Below are 27428 nucleotides of genomic sequence, written 5' to 3'. Positions count from 1 at the left end.
AAGAAAGGCAAACCTACATGTACAGTGTTTGTAGACTTAGAGAATGCATTTGACGATGTTGAATGAACTGACTCTTTGAAGTTCTGAAGGTAGCAGGGATAAAATACAGGGAGTGAATGGTTATTTGCAACTAGTACAAAAACAAGACTACAGTTCTAAGTCAAAGAGAATGAAAGGGAAGCAGTGACTGAGAAGGGAGTAAGAAGGGCTTGCGGCCTGCCATGATTTTATTCGACATGTAAACTAAGCAAGCGGTAAAGGAAAGCAAAGAAAATTTGAAGAAGGAATTAAAGTTCATGCAGAAGAAACAAAAATTTTGGACTTTGCTAATGACATTATAATTCTTCCAGGTACAGGAAAGAACTTGAATGAGCAGCTGAGGGGAATGGATAGTGGTTTGATAGAAAGTTATAAGCTGGACATCAACAAAAGTAAAACACGTCTAATAGAATGGAGTCGAATTAACTCAGAATTAGATTAGGAAATGAGACTCAAAAAGTAGTAAATAAGTTTTGCTATTTGGGCAGCAAAACAACATAATGGCCGAAGTAGAGGAGATATAAAATTCAGACTGGTTATAGCAAGGAAAGCATTTATGAGAAAGCAGAATTTGATGAAATACAGACTGGTTATAGTAAGGAAAGCATTTGTGAGAAAGCAGAATTTGTTAACATCTAATGGAAATAGAAGTATTAGGAAGTCTTTTTTGAAGGCGTTTGTGTGGAGCGAAGGCTTGTACAAAACCAAAATATGGACAAAAGCAGAAGCTTTTGAAATATTGTGATACAGAGGAGTACTGAAGATTAGATAGGTAGATCGTGTAACTAATAAGGAGGTAATGAATCAAACTGCGGAGAAAGTAAATTTATCGCGAAACTTGACTAAAATAATATATCAGCTGAGAGGACTCGTCAGTTTGGTATCAAGGAGAAGTATAGGAGGGTTTAAAAATTGTAGAGAGAGACCATAGGAAGAATCGGGTAAGCAGGTTCGAAAGGATGTAGGCTGCAACTGTTATGCAGAGAGAAAATTGCTTGCACAGGATAGACTAGTGCGGAGAGATGGATCGAACCAGTCTTTAAACTTAACACCAGAACAACAACACTTACTAACATTTTCAGTCGTTCTTCCTCAGTTGTTAATTAAATCCTATTTATTCTGCATACAATAATAACTGTTATTTGTCTTTGCACCTACATTTGATTTTGTATCATAACCAAAGATTTACACTGAGGTGACGTTAAGTCATGGGATAGCGATAAGCACATATATAGGCGGCGGTAGTATCGCGTACACAAGGTGCAAAAGGGCAGTTCATTGGCGGAAATTGCATTTGTACTCAGATGATTTATGTGAAAAGGTACGAAGTGGAGTTAAATACTTAGTAGCTCTTTATGATCTTCTCTCGAAATACGTTAGATTGTATCCAATAAAGGACACAACAGCGCTTGGCATCAACAGAAGTATTCTTACGGATATCATACAGACAGTCTGTAAGCCTGTTGCATTCCTAACAAATAATGCTTCGAGGTTTACATGCAAAACACTTTCCTAGAGGACATTAACATCAAACACATTTTGATACTAAGATTTCATTTGAAAAGTAACTCGACTGAAAACATACTAACGTATGAAAGTTCACAACACACACTTTCGGTGGAAATCATTGAACCATTTTAACACACAGTAAACAACCCACCCATTTACAGAACCCCGTATAAACCATCCAATCTCTTAATGAACAGCAAAGAAGCCAAAGAGTGGATTAACGCAGTGCTATGACTGCTGAAAGAAGAATTAACACTGGAGAAAAGGAATACACCGATTCCACTCACTGAAGAGGCTATAATTCGAAATCTAGAGGGCTATCTTTTGAATTTTCCGAAAACATTTAAAATTAAAGGATTTTACCACCAACAAGATTTGAAAGAGTATCTGCATGAGTAGTAGTGATGATTGGTTCTTTAGAGTTGGAAAATGTGAAAGGTGTAAATCTATAATCAGCAACTTACGTAAAAAATCTGTTCTAAGCAATTTCGTATATGAATAGTTTTACTATGATGCACCAATTTACGTACAACGAATGCTACATAAAACTCTGAGCTATTTTGCCTGAAATTTGTAGATAATTTTTTTTGTATGTAACTGGATAAACCAGAAAAAAGAGAACTGCATATGTAGTTTGTAATTTCATATGTGACACTGATGCATATAAAAGCAAAGAAGCACGGTAATGGAAAGCTAGTGTAACTCTGAAAAGGGCCTCTTACTTAAATTGCTGTAAACTAAATAGACTTTTTAAAGTGGTCATGACTTTTCTAATGTCAAAAGTTCTTACTTGTATGTGTATACATTAGTCGTGATGATTTTTTCTGAGTAAACAGTGGTTGTTTGACTAGAACAGTAAAGCAGTTGAGGATAATATGAACTCATAAACAGAGTACAAAATGTAAATATTTATGATATAATTAATGGTTTAGTATAGCTGTACTATTCTCTGATTGTCTGTATTTGTAAAATGAAAATTCATGACCCTGAATTATGCCAATTTTTAGTTCATTAATTCTAAATAGATAAGACGTAACTAAGCGAAGGACGAATACCTTAGCGTGGACGTTGTGCGTATAACAAGATATGATGCTAATTTGATTGAGCACAACTTTGGAATTTTAATTGGGTTTGTGTGTATTGTTGCACATGCACGTAGTAATTATTCTGCTTTAAACAGATGAGTCACGTTCTGGAATGACGACTTTAAGTCGTGGTGAGTTCCTATTGCGGTAATTCTTTGAAAAGGAATTAGATAAATCTATGAGTAGCTCGCAGAAAAGGAGGGGTACTTTATAGAACGTAAGTACTTTTGTAAATAATGACAAGAAAGTGTAAAGATAGATGTGGAGCTAATTTCCTTCAGCTGACCGCTGTGGCCGAGTGGTTCTCGGCCCTTCAGTCCGGAATCGCGCTGCTGCTACAGTCGCAGATTCGAATCCTGCCTCGTGCATGGATGTGTGTGATGTCCTTAGGTTAGTTAGGTTAAGTAGTTATAAGTTAAGGGGACTGATCGCCTCAGGTGTTAAGTCGCATAGTGCTTAGAACTATTTGAACCATTTTTAATTTCCTTCATGTAAATATAATGAAACTACTTTTACTTACAATAAGACTAACGCTATCTGCAGTTAATCATTTGAAGTATATTCGTATAACATAAATGACAATATGATGATGTGAAAACCAGTGTCGGAATTATTATGTAACCTGTTCGTACACTTGGAAAAAGGACAATTAAACGCTCGTGACAGAAACAAGGGTGTTAAAGTACTGGCTAATATGTGAATGAAATCCTATGTCTGGCGGTGTTGCATAGTGCAACCGGACAATTTCGTTGACACAGATGGTGTAAAGAGGTGAAAATTTCACTTACCTGATCTCAAATCCTTGAGTTGCTCGTTGCCTGTGGTTCGGCGTACAGAACAAGCATGTTCTTGCATTGTAGGACGAGGAATTCTAAACAAGAAATATAGCGAACTTGACATCAACCGCACTTCTTCGCCAGCTGACTCTGTGAGCTTTAGCTGCGCATGTACGCAGCGTCAAGCCCAGTTTCGCACAGGCGGCACCATTAAAACGTGTCCAGCTAACAGAAATGGACTTGATATGAAAGTATGCCTAATGTGGGCGCAAATTGTGCCTGTTATGAACGTTAGTGATTCACTGTACATTGCGGTGCATAATAAATAAGGAACCAGTGAATTCCACCACGAGATAAAACGAATAGACTGTTATAGGAAATAAACTCTAAAATGATGTCACTGTAGAAGTAATATGCGGATCTCTTAATGACCTGTAAGGATGCAATTGTGCTGTGTTTTATCTTTTAATTCTGCAACACCGTTGTGAGTCGTTCAAAGACATTTCTGATATCACTGTACGACTCTTCCATGGAACGTCGCCCATGCTAGACAAGTGAGGCCTAGACGAGTGATACCGCAGTTGGTCCATGATGCCACATTCCAGTCCAAGCCTATAACTCATCGCCTGGGCTCACTCCTTCTGACTGGTGGTATGTGATATCTGCTGACATCATCTGTCATCTGTCACCTGTTCCTACGTTCATATCGACGAGTACTGAAACTGTATCAACTGAACTATCTTACATTCACTGTAACAGCGTAGTGACAACAGTTGTCAGTCATCTATAAATGACTTATCTAAAGGGTGTTTACTTGTATCTGGTGCATTGACGCTACACTCGGAGTAAAAGGAACAAGTCAAGAAATTTATGGACGATGAAAAGAAAAAAAATGTTTTAATTACGTCAGTATGTGTGTATGTGTAAAATGTAATGTGTATTGAACGACACTGGTTATAATTACAAATGAATTGTGATGCATGTGCTCAGTGGCAATTAGCTGAACGGCGTCGTGAAGTCAGCTATCACAAACTACTCCTACTCCATCCAAGGGGCTATATAACAGTACATTTAAAATGGAAGAAAGGAAATCCACAGCCTGCAAAGTATTAGATACTACGGCCATTAAGACATATCTTGTGTAATTTTTCTGTGTATTTCTGTCTGCAAACATTTGATACCTCCATCTTGATTTCTTTCCCTCCACTTGTCTCTTAGCATCTTGTCTGTCTGCACGGATAGCAAAAAGTGATGCTGTTGTGCTGTCTACACTGATTACATTTGATTTGAATCTGATTGTTACTATTCTCTGTCCTAACCTTGTTTTGAATGCATTTTCACGGCTGTAACCAGGGGCACAGGACGACGTCGCTGTTATTAATACAGTGAAGCCATTGATCGGCAGCCATTGCTGCTGCCTTAAATGGAAACTGCACGATTCACAAAGAATCACTGTCTTACAAGAATTTGGTTTTAGAAATCCAATCCACACAAGGAAGTGTTGCTCCTCTACACTAATAGCAGTGTTGGAATACCTACATTACTCTCCATGGGCATGCGTCGCTTTATTAGTAGCGGACCAACAATAGATTGTGCTGACGGCGAATAATTCGTCCCCGTCGGTAACATGATTTCTTCCTCTCTGCTTTTTCGCTAATCACATGGGACAAACAACATTTAATCATTTATCCAAGAAGGAGGAGGAATTATATACCCTCAAATCTATAATAAATACGTTATCAATTAGAACAGGACAGTATACGTCATTTTTATATCTGAATGTATGCTACTATTAGGTATTAATTTCTACTCTCAAATAATGAAGATGTAATCAGCATTAAAAATAGATGCGAAACCTGTATCTAAGTCTAATCGTTATTCTTTATGTTGAGCACAAGTAATTTTTACAACTAGTATACGGTCCATAGTCAGCTGATGTGACATATATAAGGCGGTGTTGTTTCCAGAGCTTCGTTCTTAAATGTAATGCAGGACGATTTACTGTGGAAACTCAGATTAGCCACAAAGAACGATTTTAGCTCAAATGTTGATTAGCTGGGCCATGAACCTATCACTGGTGTCTAATTTCTGACATTTCTTTGACACCGTGGTCACCTGACGAAAATATACATTATCCATCTATAAATTCCAGATTTCGTCACGATGCACTACCAGCTCGTGTGATATTTGCCTGAAAAAAATTGCTGAAGCGCAGGCATGGATGTAATGTAGCCCCACTGGAGTAGAGAATGAAGAAAAAAAGCAGACGTAAGAACAATTTCCAACAGGTAAAATATACTCGTGAGTCTTTCAAAAGAGGTATTTTGATGTCTTAAACATGTATAATAACTATAAATTCAAAGTGTACTAAATACAATGATTGCAACTAATGGACGAGCATAGAATACAAATAAATTAAAATATATTTCAGTTAACAAAGTTCAGTTTTCTCATTTACATGCATATTTACATAATTTCTCTATGTATTATTTCTCTCTAACGAGAAAAAAATATTATATTTCAATTGTCCAAGAGGATATAAATTACTAACAATAATGTTTACATTTGCAGTAATCTTCAAGACCATTCAGTATAACAGCATATCAGATTACAGACCCATTTAAGTTCAAGACGAATTCCGCTGGCTTCGATTCGGTCAATCTCTATATTGCAAAGGTATCGCAATAATAGCTGATAAACTCTTCTCGTGATGATGTTGCACACTCTGTTGGAAAGTTACAGTTGCTGTGATGGACTGGTTGAGTCCCCAGGAGACCGAAAGGCGTGTGGGCAGAGTTTAGTGCCTCAGAGTTCAATGAAGCTCACCAGAAAAATGAATAAAACCACGTTTCAAATAGTGTGCGTTATCTTTTTGTATTATTCGAAACGATATTACTCTATGATAAAGTATTATTTTGTTCCAGAATGAGCTTCACACTAATTACAAAATCAGATACAGCACACCTTTTGAGGCACACGGTTTCATTTGGGTCTCTCTATACTTGTGTGAAACCTTATTCGGAATGTGATTTTCCTGTACACAAAAATCAATTGATCATACACGTGCTCAGAAAAAGTAAGATTCTCACACCTTTGTCAAGTTGGAGCCTTTCTATCTCACAGATTCGTAACAGCTGATATGAATCATTGTAGTCTTCTTACGGAAATTATTGATGACTCTTATACCCTCTAGAGCAGAAAATACTTGACATGGCGCAGCGTCGTTCACTTGTTGATCACCTTTCGCCGTCTCCTGACTGCGGTTACAACCATTTCCAGAGTCCACGGCACCACACAAAAGAGGCCGAGGATAGTGATTGCAATAAAACTCGCGGTAAAGCTGCCAGTCACATCTCTGACTTTACCTACAAAAAACAAAAAAACATAAAAGTTAGATTAGAAACAAACAATACTACAACCAGATAATCCTTTCCAAGTTGAAGAAAAAAATTATAGTTATGATTGTTTATAATTATGGTAGCAGAAACCTTCTACTGTAGAAAAAAGGCCTTGGCTGATGTACTATTTGGCACTTTAGGAAACAAGCAATATGAGGCTGTGTGTGTTGAGAGAAAATATTCGTAAGAACTTACGACCTTTCCCTGATGTTTACCTCATGTACACATTTCTCGCGTGGAAACGGAGTGACACAAATACTGTGCATGTTCTTTTAGTAATGGGTTGTATAGAACCCTACAGTTTCCATTCTTATAAATATATTGGCAAATCTGGTCGCTGGAGAACACGAAAATCGAGAGGATGATAATATTTATTACTTTACTCTAATTTTGGTTTCTATGTTAGTTCTTTAACCTTCGTATTCTTAACAAGAAATTAAAGCTCTTAAATCAGACTTTTATTTAGTAAATGTCCAAGTTCATGGCGTTCTTAGGATATATACTGCTTAATTCTGTTCAATGTAATCAATGTGTTTGGAAAGCCTGAACGAGTGTCATTCATGATTTTCATGATTTAAATAACGACAACTGCACCAGTTGCTTATTTTTTCATGCTTAGCGCAACGCGTTTGGAGAAATCATTCTCATTTTCAACTGAGTTTGTGTACATAAATATTTTTGTGACATTGACATGTTTGCTTTTCTGCCTCTCTTATGTTGTAGTTGTCTTTTTGAGTTTGTACTGGGATAATCGGACAAAATGAATGTTTGAAGGTTTTTACACGCTAATGTTGGAGATAGTGTAGTTGCAAGTATTGTGACTCCTACATTACACAGAATATCACACACAGGCAAATCATCACTTAGGCTGTTTTTGTATCAAAACATGCTATGGAGATATTACGACACTACGGCTCCACAAAGAGTTTATATGCAGCTTTTAACCATATCAGTCCTCGATGTAACACGTGTGGAACCAGTTCACGTCAACTCCGTCCCAGTGTCGGCGTCCAGGATATCGAGGACCGGAATCAGGGCATGGCTTTCGCTTATTCCTCTCCATTTCGGTGCTTTACTTTTTTTGTCAGGGAGTATTATAATTTCGAAACCAATAATGTGAATTTATACCACCAGTAAAATTGGACTGCCTAATAGCAGTATATTAATGAAATACAGTGGTGCGTCCCTAGGGTTCCGTACATGAAGATCAAACACACTCCATAGCTTTTTTAATATAACGAGAAAAGGCAGACACCGTTCATGAGATTTTTTTGAACTGGACCTTGCTGTTTAGATCCCGAATGTATTAATGTTCTGCAGTAAAGGTGGAAAGCGGCAATTGAAACAAACTTATTAAAATTATTAAAATTAACAAATTTTTATACAAAAAATTTCTGCCTGGACATTATACAATTAATACATAATGACTCGTTTTGGTTGTGCATAAGAACCATCTTCAGATGTTCAACTCGTAAGTGCAGGTGAATATGCGCTGAACAGTATCAGTAGTGAAGATAACGCAAAAACGTGCATTTGTGTTAAAAAACTAACAGACTAAGACAACACTAATATTAAAAGCAGCGTCAAGGATGAGCCAGGTGGTAACACATGATCTTGCGAAATGCAGGTAAAAAAGGGGGAAGGGGGAGGGGACAATTGCATAAGTCAAATTTCTTCAGTCATGCATTATGTCCATTTGTAGGACGGGTAATATGTCGAGAAAACTTTATACAACGGCAACAACAAGTAAAAACTGTTTCAAACCCTGGTTGACATGAGACAAGTCCATCATTAGCGCGATGTAGAACAGTTTTTAATTCGTGTTGGTCGTTGCATAAGGCTTTCTCAGTGTATTACCTGTTTTACAAATGCAGATAATGGAAGACTGACGCGCCGGCCGCTGTGGCCGAGCAGTTCTAGGCGCTTCAGTGTGGAACCGCGCTGCTGCTACGATCGCAGGTTCGAATCCTGCCTCGGGCACGGATGAGTGTGATGTCCTTAGGGTAGTGAGGTTTAAGTAGTTCTAAGTCTAGGGGGCTGATGACCTCAGATGTTAAGTCCCATAGTGCTTAGACCCATTAAACCATTGAAGACTAACGCAGTTTTACTGGTGCAACTCCCCTCACCCCCCCCCTCCCCCCCCTCCTTTTTTACCTGCGTCTCGCAAGATTATGTGTTACGACCCGGTTCATCTTGATGTTGGTTTTAACACGAGTATTGCCTTAGTCTAGTTGTTATTTTAATACGATTGCATGTTTCTGCACGATGTTTTGTTGATGCTGTTCAACGCATATTCGCCTCCATTTACGATTTGAACAATCTGAAGGTTGTTGTTACACACAACCGAAACTTTTGTCATGTTTTAATTGTCCTATGTGAATTGCTCTTGAAACGGTAAAATTGTTTCGTAATTTTTTTAAAATTTTTTAATAAATCATGGTAAGTCCTCTGTCTCCTTTCCTGATATTGCAGGCTTCACAAACATAAACAGTGGCTCAGACGGAATCTGAAGCTGTCACGGTACCTTTAGACATCATGTCTTCGACTGTGGAACACCTGTTCGTGTTTTTTTTTTTTCGTTTCTGTTGATTAACCTGGCAGGTATACTTACCGATGGCAGGTCCAAACGCCACGGTCATTACGCCGCCCATAACAGTCTGGATCCCGAGGGCGGCGGGGAAGCGCTCCTGGTTGCACGAGTCGGCCACCACGAGGGGTGCCAGCACGAACATGAAGCACTTGCAGAAGCCCAGCAGCGCACACAACACCGCGATGGCCATGAAGTCGGTGAAGAAGATGTACACTGGAACACGAAACACGAACAGAGCAGTCACGCTGATGTCAAGCTGCGTGTAGAAAAGGGAGCGTGATTCGAAAAGATTCATCAGATTTCAAGAGACTATCTTTAGTGCATGGTTCAAATGGCTATGAGCACTATGGGACTCAACTCCTGAGGTCATCAGTCCCCTAGAACTTAGAACTACTTAAACCTAACTAACCTAAGGACATCACACACATCCATGCCCGAGGCAGGATTCGAACCTACGACCGCAGCGGTCGTGCGGTTCCAGACTGTAGCGCCTAGAACCGCACGGGCCACTCCAGCCGGCTATTTAGTGCATGTCCGCAGCTCGTGGTCTCGCGGTAACGTTCTCGCTTCCCCGCTTCGATTCCCGGCGGGGTCAGGGATTTTCACCTGCCCCGAGATGACTGGGTGTTGTTGTGTCGTCTTCATCATCATCATTCATCCCGATTACGGTCGGAGGAAGGCAACGGCAAACCACCTCCATTAGGACCTTGCCTAGTACGGCGAAGCGGGTCTCCCGCATAACTCCCCTACGCTCTGTCACGAAGCATGGCACTTCATCTCCATTTCCATATTTAGTACTTGAATGAAGAGAGAAATATGGACTAAATCTCAACTTACGCATCGGACTAAAAAGTTTTTATTGTCAAAAGAACCATACGATTTTATAAGGGTATTTCATGTACATGTATGTACATCGAACGTTAGGGTATTTCTTTCGATTATGTTTGGTATCAAAGCTTCGACTTACATTTCACAAGTGTTCAGCATGCACTCCACCGAAAGCTGGATAAACATCCAGACGATAGTAAAATTCGTGGCAAATTTTTGCGTCCCTGAAGTAACTACGTCACTTATGTGGCACTGTGGTTCAACCAAAGTTGTTAGAAAGGGAGGCACGTGAACAGAGTCTTTTGCAACACCACGTCCCTCTCTCCCCCCCCCCCCCTTCCCCCAAAGAAAAGGGGGACCTCGGAGGCCATTGGCGCAATACGAGATCCATACTTCTGTTATGGCTTATCTATATTACTAAATAACTAACCGGATTCATGGTTCATGGCCACAGTTGCAGGTTACCTATCTAACTACTTACAGAAGCAACAAAATTTTGATTTTCAACATTTCGCATAATCACTGATCGGATCTAAACATTTAAAATGGTGTCATTATCTACTCATTAAGAGGTATAATCTTATGTTAAAGGTTTAACACACTAAGAGAAGTATACAGTCAGAACCTGTGTATACTGGGTGTTTCACAATTCATATAACGCACTTGTAGAGATTGTAGAGGGGACTTAGTAGATCAAGTTTTACATAGGAACCAGTGTCCGGAAACATCATATGCTACATAGCATAAAAATTTTAGGCACTGGCGCCTGTAAATGCACAGTATGTATATATAGGGTGATTTCGTGATGATGCAGCCGTGCATAGTCGCTGCGCGGTTTGGGGTGCAATGTCACAGACTGTGCGGCTCCTCCTGGCGGAGGTTCAAGTCCATCCTAGGGCATGGGCGTGCACTGTTCTTAGCATAAGTTAATTTCATTTAGTTTAAGTTGTTTGCAAGTCTAGGGACCGATGACGTCAGCAGAATTGTCCCTTAGGAATTCACATACATTTGAACCTGGTGCAAACCTTGAAAGTGTCAGTCCCAAACCACATTAGTGAGGTGAGTTATTATGACAACCTACCATAGTGGTTGGACTTTTAACGTGGACAACCTTCCAAAAGTTGTGGCTACGTAACTGTCCATCTACAATATGGAAATGTAACCATTAGAAACCTGAAGATGCATCAATGCTGTTGAGAGACCGGTAGCTGCTAATAAAACACCATCAATTGCTTACCGATAGATGACAGTTGCGTTGATTTAATAGTTCACAATGTAAGATATCTATAGACAACATGATTACATACCCCACTGTTTAAAATTAAACCTCATAAAAGCAGTTACACAATGATAGATCTACAGAATTGTAGTAAAATACTCAGATTTGCGAGATATCTCTCATATGGATAAGCAAATTCAAACACAAGCTACAAATATACCAATATGGCTGAGACTGCATTAGGATCAGTGGATCATTGTTGCAATGTAATGAGATACGTATCAGCATGGTGTAAGGTGGTGTGGTCTCCTGGCCTTCATTTCTTACATATTCTGAATTCACCATCGTATTCTGCGTATCAAGACGTTTCATTCGAGCCCAAACTCGATAGGGGGGAGTCAATTTTACATATTTCCATTTAATCAATATGCAAATCTAATAAATAAATCGCAAGTGCGCACTGAGACTTACAACTCGAGGTTGGCATACACAAACATTCAAGACATGATGACCACAGGATTTTTTGTTCGGTGGAGGCAACCAGCCCACTGGAAAGTCCGCAGGAGGGTGGGTTAGCATGCAGCTGCGCCGGCCGACTGACCGCCCACAGACCAAAACAGTTTTTGTCAGAGAAAAGGGATAATGTCCTGCCTGTTCATCTTAAAAGCAAAACCTGATGTATAGTTTGGGAGAGCCCCAGCAAAGGTATTTTCTTGACGGACCTAGTGCGCAGTTTCAGAGTTCTCACCAGTGGACAGTAAATGCCTAACACAAATGCTATATATTTCCGGATTGGTCGGCTTAAATGGAGCGCCATTCTCCAGTTTCTAAGAGTAATGCTAATTGGTGGACTATTTCTGATGCAATGAGCCCGAGGAGTGAGGGAAAGACAGCGGATGATATACCCTTTCGCTTTTTACGTGGAGGGAAAGTCGTTCTGTTGATGCTCTTCTAGCAGGAACACATAATGTGAGCGAGTGCGCTCGTGTGTGTACGCAGAGAGCGAGGAACCAAGTCTCTACTCATTACTGCACTGAGAGAGCACCTCTGACGCTAGCGAATTGGAGTGATATTCTATATTGAGTCGCTTGCGATTAAGCCTTTGTTCACTGTGTTGGCCACGACACTTAATGTGCGGTGTGAACACAGACAGAGTATTAATTAGCGCCTGTGAGCGAACGTTGAGTGGCAGTGCGGTGGACTGGTTATCTGACTGGTGTACCACGCCAATAGTTAGACTATGAGCAGATAGGAGTCCTTGACTTCATCAAGGCATAGTGAGAGTTCAATTGGCAGAGGTCAATCCAGATAGAAGGAGATAGTTTTGTTATTTTTCAGCTACAAACGACGCAGGCAGCAGTCGCCGCGGCTCAAGGTATTGTGCGCTACAGAGTAGGTGAGCCCCATCCTTCGTCCATTAGAAATAACATACTTCATTCACGTCACTCCATTACATTTCTCACGCGACAGCCTTGACCGTACTTAGAAAAATTCAGTCGGATAATTATTCAAGTTGAGTAGGCACGGCTCTCAGCCATTCTGCTGAGTAAAGAACATTCTTAAAGAAAAGGGATAAAAGAGCTTTCCCACACTTTGTATATAAATGTCATTAACAGGATTCCTATCAACAAGAGGTAACCTCCTATTCCAAAAAGAACCCGGAAATTTGTGAATCAGTTTATAAATAAAAGTTTCATTTGATTTTTCTTAAATTTTGCAATAAATAATATTTTCTGTTCGTTTAATGTTTTTCTTACACTAACTAGCAATACTCCAGTAGCCAAGTATCCCACTAGTTATGAAAGAAAGTAGAATATTTTTGTGTCTTTTGCTTACAGTGGACGACTCCAGATGATATTTATTGCTGAAAGTTTTTCAGGCAATTCTTTTTGGTACATTAGGAGCGTCTGTCTGACTTCTGTAGTAGTGTGGGGTGGAAATTGCTTCTTACAGGAGCCAAAGGATACTTTCCAGATCAATCCATTGTGCAACTCGTCAACATAACACCCACCACTGACAATGGGACAGAATGTAATTTCAGACTCTCATCCAGCTGTGCCTATGTTGTATAGCAGAAATCTCGCCAGGTTTTCTCTGATGGGAAGATGCAGTTCACGAAGCAGCCAGTTCAACTTCACATCAGACTCGTTTCTCAACCACTACAAGGGTTGGGTCAGCAGTCGCAAAAGAAGAAGTCCAAGACGAAGAAGAGAAAGACGTTAAAGGCAAAGAAAACAGTGTATTTATGAAAGTAGAAACCGGAGATATGTAGAAGAAAAATCGATAATCATTATAAAGTAGTTGATGATGAAGAAGAGAATGACTATGATATTAATGATGATGGTGGTGATAATGACTACAAAGACGAAGAAGGAGAATAAGAAGAGAATAGTTATGATAAAAATGACGTTTATGACTGGAAGACTGTCTAAAACAGATCGCCAGCAGATATTGACTATACACACTGGAATGACTCAAACAAATCGTTAGAATGAGTAGTTAGCTTCAATAGCGATAGGCAATAATTAATATGCTAATGATATAATACCTACTCAGGAGAAACTCCAAGAAGCATTTATTATTGCTTGAAATTTACAATGGATGCAAAAGTAAGGTCACAGACTGAATTCCAGAACGGAATGTTGCATTTGAAAACATCTGTCAGTTGAAAGACATCCACAGAAGGTGCATTTCGCGAATTCGGAAGTTTTGGAAATAGTTCGTGTAATCACGGTATGAAATTTGGTTTGTAGATCAGCAGAAATTGGATCTTGGGAACACCAGGTGAGAGATCGTATTCGACTTCAGAAGAGAACTGTACGTATAGGCGGATTTTTAGTGCCAACACTACAAACTGGTTGTCACACATGGTAAAAATATGTGAAAATATTAAGTGTGACAACACTGAACGTAAAAAGCATCATATAATTTAAACTTTGAGTATCCCTTGTCGTAGCCAGAGCGTGCATTTAATTTTCTTTGGAATTTTTTACAGTAATACTAATATATAGAATATTTCTCCTTGATTTTTCCTCCAGTTCACCCTTCTGTAATATATTACAAAACGAGAAATTACATTTACTGATTACACAAAATTTTAGGTATTTACTTCATTTTTTAACATTGGAAAAACTGTTAGAAAGAATACTATTGCACACAGCGAAAATTTCAAGTGTGTGTCTGTGCTTACGATATTTTTAGATAAATAATCCAACACTTTTGAACTTGCTGCCGAGTTCAAGTAAAGAAGGAAAAGCTTTTATAAATACAGTATTATAAATAGATGCTTTGAAGTATGGCGAGGTTTGGTGAAATATGCTGTGCTGTCATTAGCTGACTGATGTTAATGAAAGCTAAAAAATTTCTCATTACTGTCATCTTGTATTTTTAAAAGCTGTCATTGGCTGAAAATTTTTCTTACCAGCGCCATCTTGTATTCTTGTATTTCCCGTCCATCGGCATCTTGCGAACTTAAAACTTCCCGCCAACGTCATCTTGAAATTTTAAAATTTCGCACCAGTGTGACATCATTAAAAACGTGCCGAGGTTTCTGAAGCCATGAAGACGACATGGACAAGGGGGCGGGATTTGTGACGTCACAAAAGTAAACTAATTACATTTTTTTTACTTCTACACAAAGTTGTCCAGGTTCCCCAGAGATATACTTCTCATATGACGATTGACGATTTTACACCTTAAATATATCGTGAAAGAAAGCGTGTACCTTAGCAAAGCAGGTCATGACTGACATTAAAAACCGTACGTACCTATTAAATCAATGACATTAATATGACTGCTCCTAACCAATATCTCAATCGGAGAGTTTAATATACTGAGTGTAATCACAAGTTTAACTCTTTGTGTCTTAGGTACAACGATTCTTGTTAATGAAATCAATGATATTTATTAAAACAGACGAACATAAAAAGCTACTTTGCCTAATTTAAGAAAACAGAAAGGAAGAATCTTTAAGGCACTAGAGAAACAGAAACCGTGGTCCTTTTTGACGTAGCAAGCATCACAATAAGTCTAATGCAGATGCAATTATAGACGGACCAACACTGAAACATGCAGCATACAGAAGAAATACTGACTGATGACGGTTGACCTAGAAAATGCGCAGTTTAGTATCTCACTTTTACCCCCCCCCCCCCCCCCCCCCCCCATAACCGACGAATTTGTAATAAACAGATTTTGCAAAATCCCGCCCTAGCATTCAATCTCTCGAGGCATACGCGAGAAAAAGATTGCCTAACAGTCGAACATTTGTCAACAACTTGTGCTTGTGTGTCCGTCAGCAAAACACTGCTGAAAAACAATGTTTCTTAGGTCAGGAAACAGACCAGAAAAGTTAAGTCTGTTAAATAAAAACATTGTAATCATTTTAATCGTACAGTGTCTCCAAAATATTACGAAGTGTCCAGCCAACGAATAGGCGATCGCCGAGCGAACGGTTACACCAAGACAGGGCAACGCAGGACTGTTTAGGGGCGTCTACACGCACAAACATTTTTCGACTAGTGGTCCAATAGTAATATGAAGCCGATAGGTGCATTAATACCTAACATGCTCTCTTAAGACTCACTGTTCTCAATAGTCAAGAACGATAGCTTGTGTTGTATTTGAAAGTGCCTGCTTGTTTACATGTTTTTGGGGCTGGTTTGTTTACATTATTGATTTGGATAGGTTGGGCACGTCATTCTACGAGATGTGTGAGAAAACTAACGAGACTAATTTTCATCTATGAAAGACTTTATTTTTTTCAAACAACAATATTGTCCCGTACAAAGTAGTGCGCTTCGGAAAGTACAGGGTGCGGGGCTTCAATTTGAATTTCCCACCACATCGTAGGTCTCGATTGGCGTTCTTGAAATCCATAGACATCTAGTAAGCAGTCAGAACCTCAAAATGGCCGAGATGATACGGACAAGTGCGGAGTACAACCAAAGAGCTGCGATTATCGAAAGTCTTCGCGCTGGGTGTTCGCCACTGCAGCAGTCCGATTCCTAAGGTATCCGAGATAAACTGTTTACGATATTGTGGCTAAGTATAGCACTTCGAAGAAGTCTGGGGTAATATCATGTCGCCATAATTTCTTTAAAAAGGGAAAAACTGTCCCAACCAAAGAAGATCATCTGCAAGTTTTGACAAATGTCGTGAAATCGTGGATGGTAACTGTGGCCTCGGGAAGACACTATATCTTCCAACACTGCACGGCTCATACGAGCCATTTAGTCCAAAACTGGTTCTCGGATAACGTTGACATTTGAACCCCCTCAACTACTATGTGTGGAGCGTAGCCGAAAGAGTTACCAATAAAACGATTCACCCTAATGTCGCATCTCTACACACCGCTGTCGAAACAGCATTCACGAATTCGAACAGTGCTATTTTAGAGAGTGCGTGCGATCGCTTCAGAGCAAGATTTGAGGCGATCATTGCGGCTGGAGGGGGTTACATCGAGTAATGTTATTCTTGAAAGATACCACTACTGATATGTAAAAGGATTTTCTGTTTCATTTGTATTTTTTAAATAAATTTGCTTTTAGAGAAAAATTTCATCTGTCCGAATTTAAGGGCCGCACTCTGTATACACCGGCAGAGTCGTTGTTTCCAGTCTTGGTAGCAGCGCTGAAAAGTTACAAGTGGCAGGACCTTTAACATATCACTCACATTATTCTGAATGTTCTCCAGCAAACCAAAATGATGTTCTTGTAAGATGTTTTTCGATTTCGTGAAGAGAAAAAAGTCACAAGGACTCAGATCGGGTGAATAGGGGGGCGGGGGGGGGGGGGGGCTGTGGAACAACGGGAATGCCGTTTGGGTAAAAATTCCGTGACGGAAATGAAATGAAATGTCGTGTGGCTAGGGCCTCCCGTTGGGGAGGCCGGTAGCCTGGTGCAAGTGTTTTGAGTTGACGCCACTTCCGCGACTTGCGTGTCGATGGGGATGAGATGAAGATGATTAGGACAATATAACACGCAGTCCTTGAGTGGAGAAAATCTCCGACCCAGCCGGGAATCGAACCCGGGCCCCTTGGCATGGCAGTCCATCGCGCTGACCACTTTTTTATTTTTTTTTATTTTTTTAATCTCATTTTTTTTCGCTTTTGTTCGTTGCATCTGCTCAGGGCGGCCGTCGTAAGACATCCGTTTAAGTTCGTCGTTGATCAGTTAAACAGTTCTTTTATTACAGAGAGCAGCTAACCCTCTGACAGAACACGCTGAGCTACCGTGCCGGCGACCACTCAACTATCGGGGCTGACGTAAACGAAATGGCCGTATGACATGGTGCGTTGCCATGACGCAGCATCCACTTGTCTGCAGCGTCCGGACTTACGCGATCCACCCTTACCCTGGGCCTTTAAAGGACATCTTCGTAAAACACTTGGTTGACAGCCGGCCGGAGTGGCCGGGCGATTCTAGGCACTACAGTCCGGAGCCGCGCGACCGCTACGGTCGCAGGTTCGAAGCCTGCCTCGGGCATTGATGTGTGTGTTGTTCTTACGTTGGTTAGGTTTAAATAGTTCTAAGTTCTAGGGGACTGATGGCCTCAGATTATAAGTCCCATTGTGTTTAGAGTCATTTGAACCATTTGAACGAACTTGGTTGACAGTATGTCGGAGGAACAAATTCTTTGTGCACGACACTTCCACTGTTAAAAAAGTTTTCATTTGCTCATTTGAGCTTCTTTTGGTAGAAGAGATGTCTCAGTATGCCACTGTTCACTTTGCCACTTTGCTCAGGGTCGTATTCAAAAATCTGGGATCCATTGCCTGTGGTCACGCGAGTGAATTATTTGTGGTCTTTGGCAATCCTCTCAAGAAGATCAACGAACACGTGTCTTCGATGCTAATTCTTCTCGGTTGTGAGGTTTTCGGCACTATTTTGGCAAATACCTTTCGTATACGCAGAACTTTGGTCAAAATTTGATGTACAGTGAAAGCGCTTAAGAGGTCACCCATCATCCGTATTGTTAAATGTCGGTCTGATTTCACAAGAGCACGCATAAGTTCGACGTATCTTCCGGTTTCTGAAGTTGAAGATCTCCCTGAGCGAGGTTCATCTTCAACGTGTTCTCGGCCTTCCAAAAATAATTTTTGCCAGCGAAAAACTTGTGCTCCTGATAAGGAATACTTCCCATATTCAACTATCCAAATGTCACACTGGCAGAGTCCCTATGTATGACACAAAACTTCATAGCATTACGTTGCTCTAAATTCAGCTGTTCCATTTTCTTAACACGCGACAAAAACGCGGCTTCACTTATGGCGCTCTCAAACACCACGTGATGCTAAAGAAAACTGAAACTGGGACTGAGCATCTGGAAGGGATGAACACATCTGTCTACCCAAGTAGAACAACACGGCGTTACCAGATCGCTCGCAGTCTCATTACTTTTTTCACACAACTCGCCGCGCGGGGTAACCGCGTCTTGTCACGGTCTGCTGCCCCCGTCGGAGGTTCGAGTCCTCCTTCGGGCATGGGTGTGTGTGTTGTCCTTAGCGTAAGTTAGTTTAAGTTAGATTAAGAAGTGTGTAGGCTTAGGGACCGATGACCTCAGCAGTTTGGTCCCATAGGACCTTACCACAAATTTCCAATTTTTTCACGCACCTCGTATTTCGGATGAGTGAGTGCATTTCTGCGTACATATATAATTATTATGCAATAGCATTGCAAGTATACCTTTCTGAAAATTATATTGAATGCTGGAGAAAGATCTTAATCTAATTGTCTTGTTCCTGGTTTTTGCGTGTTTGAGTGAAGATACGGAGCGCATTTGTGGACAGCCTGCAATGTTATTGGTTTTGAGTGAATTTAGTTTCATTCATTTGACCTCAGAACTCCACACATCGACTTTATTACTCTTGACTGACACACTGAAATTCATTCAGTTAAACGTAACGAGACTACTATCACTTAATTACACTGTCGTTTAAACTACATAATTTAGGCTGATCATCCTATTCTGTAATAAACAGTTACTAATTACTCTACAGTGACATCAGTGTCCCGCAGGTCACTACGCAGTGCAAGATGCGGTGGAGCGACCTATTGTCGTTACTGCAAGAAGCAGGGTAGGGTACTTACGTGCTCGGATGACCAGAGTCGCCGCTGAGCTCAGTAGGAAGACCAGCCTGTTGTCGGGCACGCAGCAGGCTCCCAGCACAGCCACGCTGAAGCGGCCGACGAGGTCGGCGATCCCCATCACGGATATGCAGAGCGCGGAGTCCTCGCGGGAGAACTCGTTGTGGAACAGGTAGAGCGGCAGCAGCGTGCAGAACACCATGTCAACGAACATGGAGAGCGCCGTGCCCACCAGGATGTTGGTGCAGCGCAGGTCTTGCATCAGTCTCAGGTCGAACAGGTCCACCACGGTCATCCACCAGCTGCGGATACGACAGATAATTTACTTAACTTTGTCCTGCAAGTTTTTCTACGCCTCGTTTAAACGGGGCGCGCCCGCAGATTGCCCTGCTCCTCCTGCTCGGATAGCGCGCCATGATGGTGGGGGAAGTGCGCAGGTAGGCTGAGCGCTGTGGCTATGTTGCCAGGGCACGTCTCAGAAGACGAATGCTTGGCCGCCCCTGAGCTTAACTATTGCTTAAGGCATATCTTAGAAATACAGGGTGTAACAAAGAAGTACAGCCAAACTTGAAGGAAATCTTACACACAGACGAATAAAATGTGTTGTATGGACATAGGACTGGAAACGCTAATCACGGGAAAGACACAGAAAAAAAAAACGAACCAGTATTACAGGAAACGTTTTCTTGCATGAAATGTTCAAAATACCCTGTTGATTATGTTCGGTTAGAATATACAGTAAGACGTAATACTAGGATTGGACAATAAGTAGTGACAGCACTGCCATAACATGTAGGATGTGCGTCCAGTGGCATGTGAATTGGCTCTAGCTGATAGCAGAATGCCTGTTGAAGTAGTGCAGTGAGTGGCGACGGCTATGTTTCAGTCAGTTGCAGTGTGTACTGTCTGAAAGTGCGGCAGGCCAGATCAAGCGCCCTAAGAGTAAGTTTAGCAAACACGAAAAACGTGCGTGGATCAAGATTGAAGTGGCACGTAGTAGAGTGCACAACAATGTTTTCAGGGACTAGATGAAGTGTGTGCTGACGCAGCATTGCCATATCATATGGTGGCGAGATGGGCGAAATTGTTTCGGGGTGGCAGGGATGTCATTCAGGATTAGCCCAATGAATGGAAATTTCATGGTTCTCCTCTCCCATAGAACATGTGCCACTAACCAGCTAGTACCAAAGTGATGGTTATTGTGACTCACAATATCCACAGGCTAATCCAGCATCACCTTGTGCCGCAGGGCAGACCGTCACTGCAACCTATTACTACAGTTTCTTGTGAAATCGTCTTGATCCTGCACTCAGAAGAAAGCGACGGCATCTTCTGGCACTGCATCCAATCATCCTTTATCACAACGCATGGTACCACATGGTGAACCCATACACGAGCTACTGCATATGTGGGGGTAGGAGATACTGGAACATCCACCGTATTCACTGTATATGAGTCCGTGCGATTATGAACTGTTCGCCAAAATGAAGGAACCTCTTCGTGGTATACGTTGCAATACAAGGAAAGACATCATCCGTGCCGTAGAGCGGTCTTTGAGAAACATCGACAAAGAGGTATCCGCTGATGACGTACGACGCTATCCACCTGTTTGGAGGAAGGTGATCGAAGGCATAGTCGATTATATTGAGGGCATAGAATTCGGTGAACATCTGTCAGTAAAGTCTTGTATGAATCATAATAGTGTTGCCACTGCTTTTTATCCAACCCATTTACTTAGATGCGCCGCTAGTGTTTGTTGTTGTTCCAAAGGAACGAAGGTAATGTTAACATGTGACTCTCTCCATTGCTTGTGATGACATGGACTAACCTCCACTAGCATCAAGCACAGTACATCAACTGTTTAATGTTCACCATGGACTGTGATAGATTGCGTGACACATGGATCGCAAGAGGGGGAACAATTCCTTGGCCTGCAAGCTCTCCGGATCTAAACCCACTGGACTTTTGTTTGTGAGGGCATTTGAAAGTCTTATGTGCGGAATCCCAGCAATGTACACAGTCATAGTGCTTGTGCTGCGAAAGGCTGTGAAACAGGAAGCAGTTCTGCATGGATACATCAGTGCATAAGGTATTCAATGCGACGGCGGTTTGATGCGTGTATCATTGCTGACGAAGGGCATTTTTAACACTGCAGTTAGGAAAGTGTTTCATACCATGCTGATGCGTTATTTTCCTGCGCGTTTCCCACGATTAGTGTGTTGAAGAGTTGTAGAAACTGAGCTCTAACATGGAAATAAAGCATTTCTGGACCCATCCACATACAACATTTTTTATTTCTCTATGCGTGAGGAATGTTTCCTGAAAGGTTGGCCATACCTTTTTGTTACACACCGGATTTGACTTACCACGTTTATTTGTCCCACTAAAGGATGCAAGAATTCATAGTACACGTGAATCTGCAAATACTGTATTACAGCTACAAACCTGAAGAGATGTTGACATTAGAAAGGAAACCAGAACGATATAACGTTTCTGTAATATTTGTCTTTCAGACTTTAGTATCCTGGGTATGACACTACTTAGCAGGCAGCAGTACTCATAAATACTGACCGCCAGCTTCGCACTGAGCTGGACCATGACATATGCGTTGGTATATTGTGGTACAGAGGACATCTTTCACTGCTTAACAGTACTGTTAGTAATTTAATGCTACTAGCATTTACTTGTTTTTTCATGAGCTCATACGTGTGAGTGTTTCACTTTCAGAACATGTACTTATAAAATCAAGGCATTTCAAAACCAAATTATGCAACTGGACAGTCTTTGTGTAAATCGTTTGGTCCTATCCTTTTATATATGTGTGTCACCCCATCCGTAATTCTTATGGTTTGAGGCTTAGTTCTATATTAGCATTGTTGGTACGAATCAAATTCCTTGACTTACAAGCACACCGGACGGAAAGGATAGTGATCCCCTCGGAGGAACCATTTTAATACTGTGTAACACAACCTCAATTTTGATAATGGACTCAATTCGGTGACGAAGAGTGTTCACAAGTTTCTTCGACAATTGTCATATAGGATTCTGTTACGACCACTCTACATACACCATGTTACATGGCTACGCCTGGAACACCACTCCTTACCAGGTGAAGCCACTAATTTGTGATTTGTTTAAGTAGATCTATCAAATGGTGTATCGGCAAGTGCCGGCATGAAGACGAAGATCATAAGAGCAAAGAAGGCGGTGAGAAGACGTCAGCCAATAGCCCGCAGACAAGGACCGAATCACGACAGGGGCGTCCTCTAGCCGAAGAGAATATAAACACCGCTCCTGTCAGCCTCGGCCGGACAGTATTAGGACAGTACTATCTCGATCCTAGAAGAGAGCTCTACGATAGCCGTTATTAGTGATCCACAAACTGTGTGACAGACTTGCATGAACGATGTATACGACAAAGGACTTTGATTGTTTGCATGTCGCCCATAGTTTGCGACACCATTGTAAATTCAAAGTTATTGTCTGTCCTGTTTATTGTATAAAAACTACTAATGTGATTTGCTTGAATTTTTGTATAGCATTCCGAGAACGCAACATCCATTAGGCACCCTATACGAGACGAATGGGCTGGACACTACAGTGGGAATGCTGTTGTTCGCCACATTTCACTTGCTGTTCCAAAGAGGTACAGATGCCGTGTATCTGATCAAGATCAAGTGAAGGTGTGAGCCTGAGTGTTCGTCAAATCAGGAACCTATGCGTGCAGCCACGTGAACAAGGGATGGCAGTGTATTCCGTATAATCATTATGAAGATTTGGAAGAAAGGGCAACATCTGGTCACCGAATTTTATAACAAATATCCTACAGATTGTCTGATACGGCACTCCCTAGTTTTAAATAGTTGTTTATTTATGAGTAAATTTTCTTAGACCTACTTTGTTAGAAACATCGCTCCATGACGTTGTGTTTAACATTATTTCTTCTTTTGTTGACAGAGTTCGTGAAATGTTCATGATGCACCCTAAGAAATCACTGCGTCAAGGGTCTCGTGAAAGTGGTCTGGTCTTTCTTGCTACCCAGTACAATGATTCAAAAGACCTCATTTTTACGCCATGGAGCCATGTTACATGCAATAGTTGTTTCCTGATGACTGTGACAGAAGAACTGAGTTTGGATAAATTTTCTTGAGTAAAAATTATGACTGGCCCGCACTTTTTGAGAACATTCTGTGGACTGATGAGGCAGTTTTCCACATTAGAGGATTTGTAAACTGGCGTAACTGCCATTACTGGGTAGCCGAAAAGAAGCACAGGGGCATCCGAAGGTGATAGTGTAGTGTGGCATCACGTTACCCGAAGTTGTTGGTCCTTTATTTATGCGGAACACAATGAAGGTGAAAGATACCTGTAAATGTTGCAAGATCGTGTATGGCCAGTAATTTCACAGTGGAACAATTTACAGCTTCATTCATGCAGGATGGAGCACCTGCACATCTCGCGAATGATGTCCGCGAGAGGCTGCATGATCATTTTCCAGGTAGTTGTTTTGGCAGACGTAGTACACGTGAATGGCCTGACCGCAGCCCTGGTTTAAGGCCTTGCGATTTTTATCTGACGTGTTAGCCATATTGCTAGTACTAGCTCTTTTATTCCCGAGGAATAATCCATGTAGATCACTTGGAACAAGGCAAAATCTTAACTAGACGCTATTATGCCTCATTATCGGATCGTTTGAAACTTGCGTTGGCTGAAAAAAGATCGAGGTTGGCACTCGAAGAAGTACTCTGCCACCTGATAATGCACGACCCCACACGTCAGCCGAACGATGGCGGAAGTGCATTAATTGGGCTTTGAAGGTTCCTCATTCACGCTATTCACCAGGCTCAGCCCCATGTGACTTCGCCTACCTTGAAACTTTGGCTTGCTGGAACGAAGAGCTTGTTAGAGTTTATTTTTCCGGTGAGATAAAAACCTGGAGGATAACTGTACCAAGTGTATATCTGTCAAAGTACACTTACGTCGAGAAGTGAGGTGGCCGGCCGTTGTGGCCGAGTGGTTCTAGGCGCTTCAGTCCGGAACCACGCTGCTGCTGCGGCCGCAAGTTCGAATCCTGCCTCGGGCATGGATGTGTGTGCTGTCCTTAGGTTAGTTAGGTTTAAGTAGTTCTAAGTCCTAGGGGACTGATGACCTCAGATGTTAAGTCCTATAGTGCTCAGAGCCATTTGAACCATTTTTGAAGAAGTGAGGTTTGTTGTTTACGAAACAATTTTTGTTATTGCTTTCTTACCAGACTTATCAAGCAACCATCGTATTTTTTCCTTAGAGCTTACTGTACCATGACCTATATAAATAGCACTAGTGCTAGTTAGTAGCGATGTGCAAAGGGCCATGATCACAATAGTTAACCTTTACCCCAGACTGTCGTTTTATATACAGTAACAGAGCCCGTGGCTAAGAATGAAGCGTCGTAACCTTTTGGACGAGGTCTGCGACTTGTTGCCCATAGAATCCGGAAACGGTGCGCTGACCACGCCGGTGACGGAGACCCTTGGTCGCAGGCTGCCGCCTCCGCGCTGAGTCGTCTTGCTGTCGCTGTTGAACTTATCCTCCTCCTGCAAGTACAAGCTATCAGTTTGTACCCAAGCTCATGCACTCTTCTACATCTCTTACACATGCGTCACTTTTATTCCAAGCAGTAGCTCGGAGACTTAAAATCTTATGTGTGAAACTTGTTGGAATTCTTCTTTCTTTTTTCTCCTTAATTTACTTACCTCGATCGAAGGGAGAGAAGATAACGATTTAACGCTCCGCCGAACACAAGCTAGAATACGAGAAGTATGTGGAAGCGGATTGGCCCTCGAAAGTATCATTTCCTCATTCGTTTATTGGATTGGATTGGATTGTTTGGGGGAAGAGACCAAACAGCGACGCAAGGTCATCGGTGTCATCGGATTATGGAAGGACGGGGAAGGAAATCGGCCGTGCCCTTTCAAAAGAACCATCCCGGCATTTGCCTGGGGTGATTTAGGGAAATCACGGAAAACCTAAATCAGGATGGCCGGACACGGGATTAAACCGTCGTCCTCCCGAATGAGAGTCCAGTGTGCTAACCACTGCGCCATCTCGCTCGGTTCCACATTCGTCGTAGGTTAACCAGGGTACAGTTAAAAATGAATGACGGATGGGAATATTAGCCCAACTGCTTAAGTTTGCGAACGAAGCGTTGCAACCACTAAACAGCATTTCTCGGTCTCTTACACATTAAAACTGTCGATCTTTATGAGTTATGGAAAATGTATGGAGACACTCAAAGACATCAGCTGGAGTACGTCATGGTGAGACAGAGATTCCGAAATCAGATATTTGAATATAAGGCGTATCTATGACAAGTAAGCAATTTAAGAACGATGAAGAGTAGAATGAAGTTAACGAGAATATTCACGTGGATCAGTGTGTACAAAAAGTGGGATCGTGAAATACTGAGAAGTTAGAGAATATTCACGTATATCAATGTGTACAAAAAGTGGGATCGTGAAATACTGAGAACTTGCAGAACAGCGCTTCAAGTCATCTGTGGCCGTGAATAGTGCGATAACGAATACCACAGTGGGCAATTAATCATAAGAAAAACGGACACCCCAAAAAACGCAAATCACTGGAAGTGGACACATGAATTTAGATATAAGAAAGGTAACTGAGAGGGAATATTGTGTAGCGGAAGGAATATCTCAACTGATCTACAAGAGGACATACAAAACTGTTGAAGAAGACGAAGGAGTACAGGAATATAAGCCACATAGGAAGGCAGAGGTTGAAAATACCGCTTCGGTTGTAAGGTTCTTTTTATTTAAAACATGACCGGTTTCGGGCTCTTACTTGCGCATCATTACCGCCTCCTGTACTCGTCCACCGGGGCGCTCGGGGTTGCAGCACAAAGTTATAACACCTGAAATGGGCACGTTAGAGTCCGAAACAGGTAGTGTTTTACATAAAAAGGACCTTACAACTGAAGCGGTATTTTCAACCTCTGCTACAACGTTCAGTTGCTGATGTTGCTCCGTCAGGATTGTTTGCGCATTAGAAGGAACTAAATAGGACATACAGGAAAACTAACGCAAAATGGTTGCAGGGACAATGTCAAAGTATTGAAAAGGAAATGGTCATCGGAAGGAAAAATTCAGCATATAAAAAAGTTAAAAAATAATTTTCGGTTAAATTAAAAGCGAGGACGTCCACATTAAGAGTGCAAGGGAAATTCCACTCTTAAACGTAGGTGAGGGAGCCGATAGGTGCGAATCGTACAGTGAGTGTCCCTAGAAAGAAGGAGAACTGTGTGCTGATGTGATTTGACAGACGCAGTAATTTTAGTGTTAGAATCAGAGATTGAAACAGCTTTGCGAGACTTGCGGTCTAACAAAGCTACAGAGTTTGTGAAATCAATATTTCAAAGACATTCTTTGTCTTACAGATCTTAAATAAATTGCATTACACATGTACTACTTAAATTTTTTCATATGATATAACTTCCAAATGTAATTTTTTAGAAGATATGATATGTACCATTACGATTGTGTTCTGCACGGAAGATGACATTCTGAGCCGGCCGTTAGGGCCGAGTGGTTCTAGGCGCTTCAGTCCTGAACCGCACTGCTGCTATGGTCGCAGGTTCGAATCCTGCCTCGGTCATAGATGTGTGTGACGTCCTTAGGTTAGTTACGTTTAAGTAGCTCTGAGTCTACGGGACTGATGACCTCAGATGTTAAGTCCCATAGTGCTTAGAGCCATTTGAACCATTTGGCGTTCCGATCACGGCACAACCACGCCATCCGTGACATCAGACACTTGTTAGGTGGGCTACTGGTCGCAGGGTAGTTCCACACCAACAATCACCTTGTACACAGTCACAGACGGTGCAATATGGCACAGAGAAGACTCC

At 41.4% G+C, this 27428-nt stretch overlaps 1 protein-coding gene across 1 annotated transcript in view; it reads right to left on the bottom strand.

Moving 5' to 3' along the window:
* Positions 1 to 6433: 6433 nt before the first annotated feature.
* The window catches only part of LOC124606102 (monocarboxylate transporter 13-like), an 80627-nt gene continuing 59632 nt past the window's right edge, over positions 6434 to 27428 (bottom strand). The window contains exons 5-8 of the mRNA XM_047138068.1: positions 24965 to 25104; positions 19535 to 19833; positions 9419 to 9610; positions 6434 to 6774 (exon numbers count right to left, since the gene is read on the bottom strand). Of these exons, the coding sequence (XP_046994024.1) occupies positions 6635 to 6774; positions 9419 to 9610; positions 19535 to 19833; positions 24965 to 25104 (771 nt within the window). The 3' untranslated portion in view covers positions 6434 to 6634. The remainder of the gene's footprint in view (positions 6775 to 9418; positions 9611 to 19534; positions 19834 to 24964; positions 25105 to 27428) is intronic.

Source organism: Schistocerca americana, chromosome 3 (genome assembly GCF_021461395.2).
Source record: "Schistocerca americana isolate TAMUIC-IGC-003095 chromosome 3, iqSchAmer2.1, whole genome shotgun sequence".
Lineage (NCBI taxonomy): Eukaryota > Metazoa > Arthropoda > Insecta > Orthoptera > Acrididae > Schistocerca > Schistocerca americana.
Note: the sequence above shows the minus strand (reverse complement) of the source record. Positions and strands in the feature narration are given on the sequence as shown.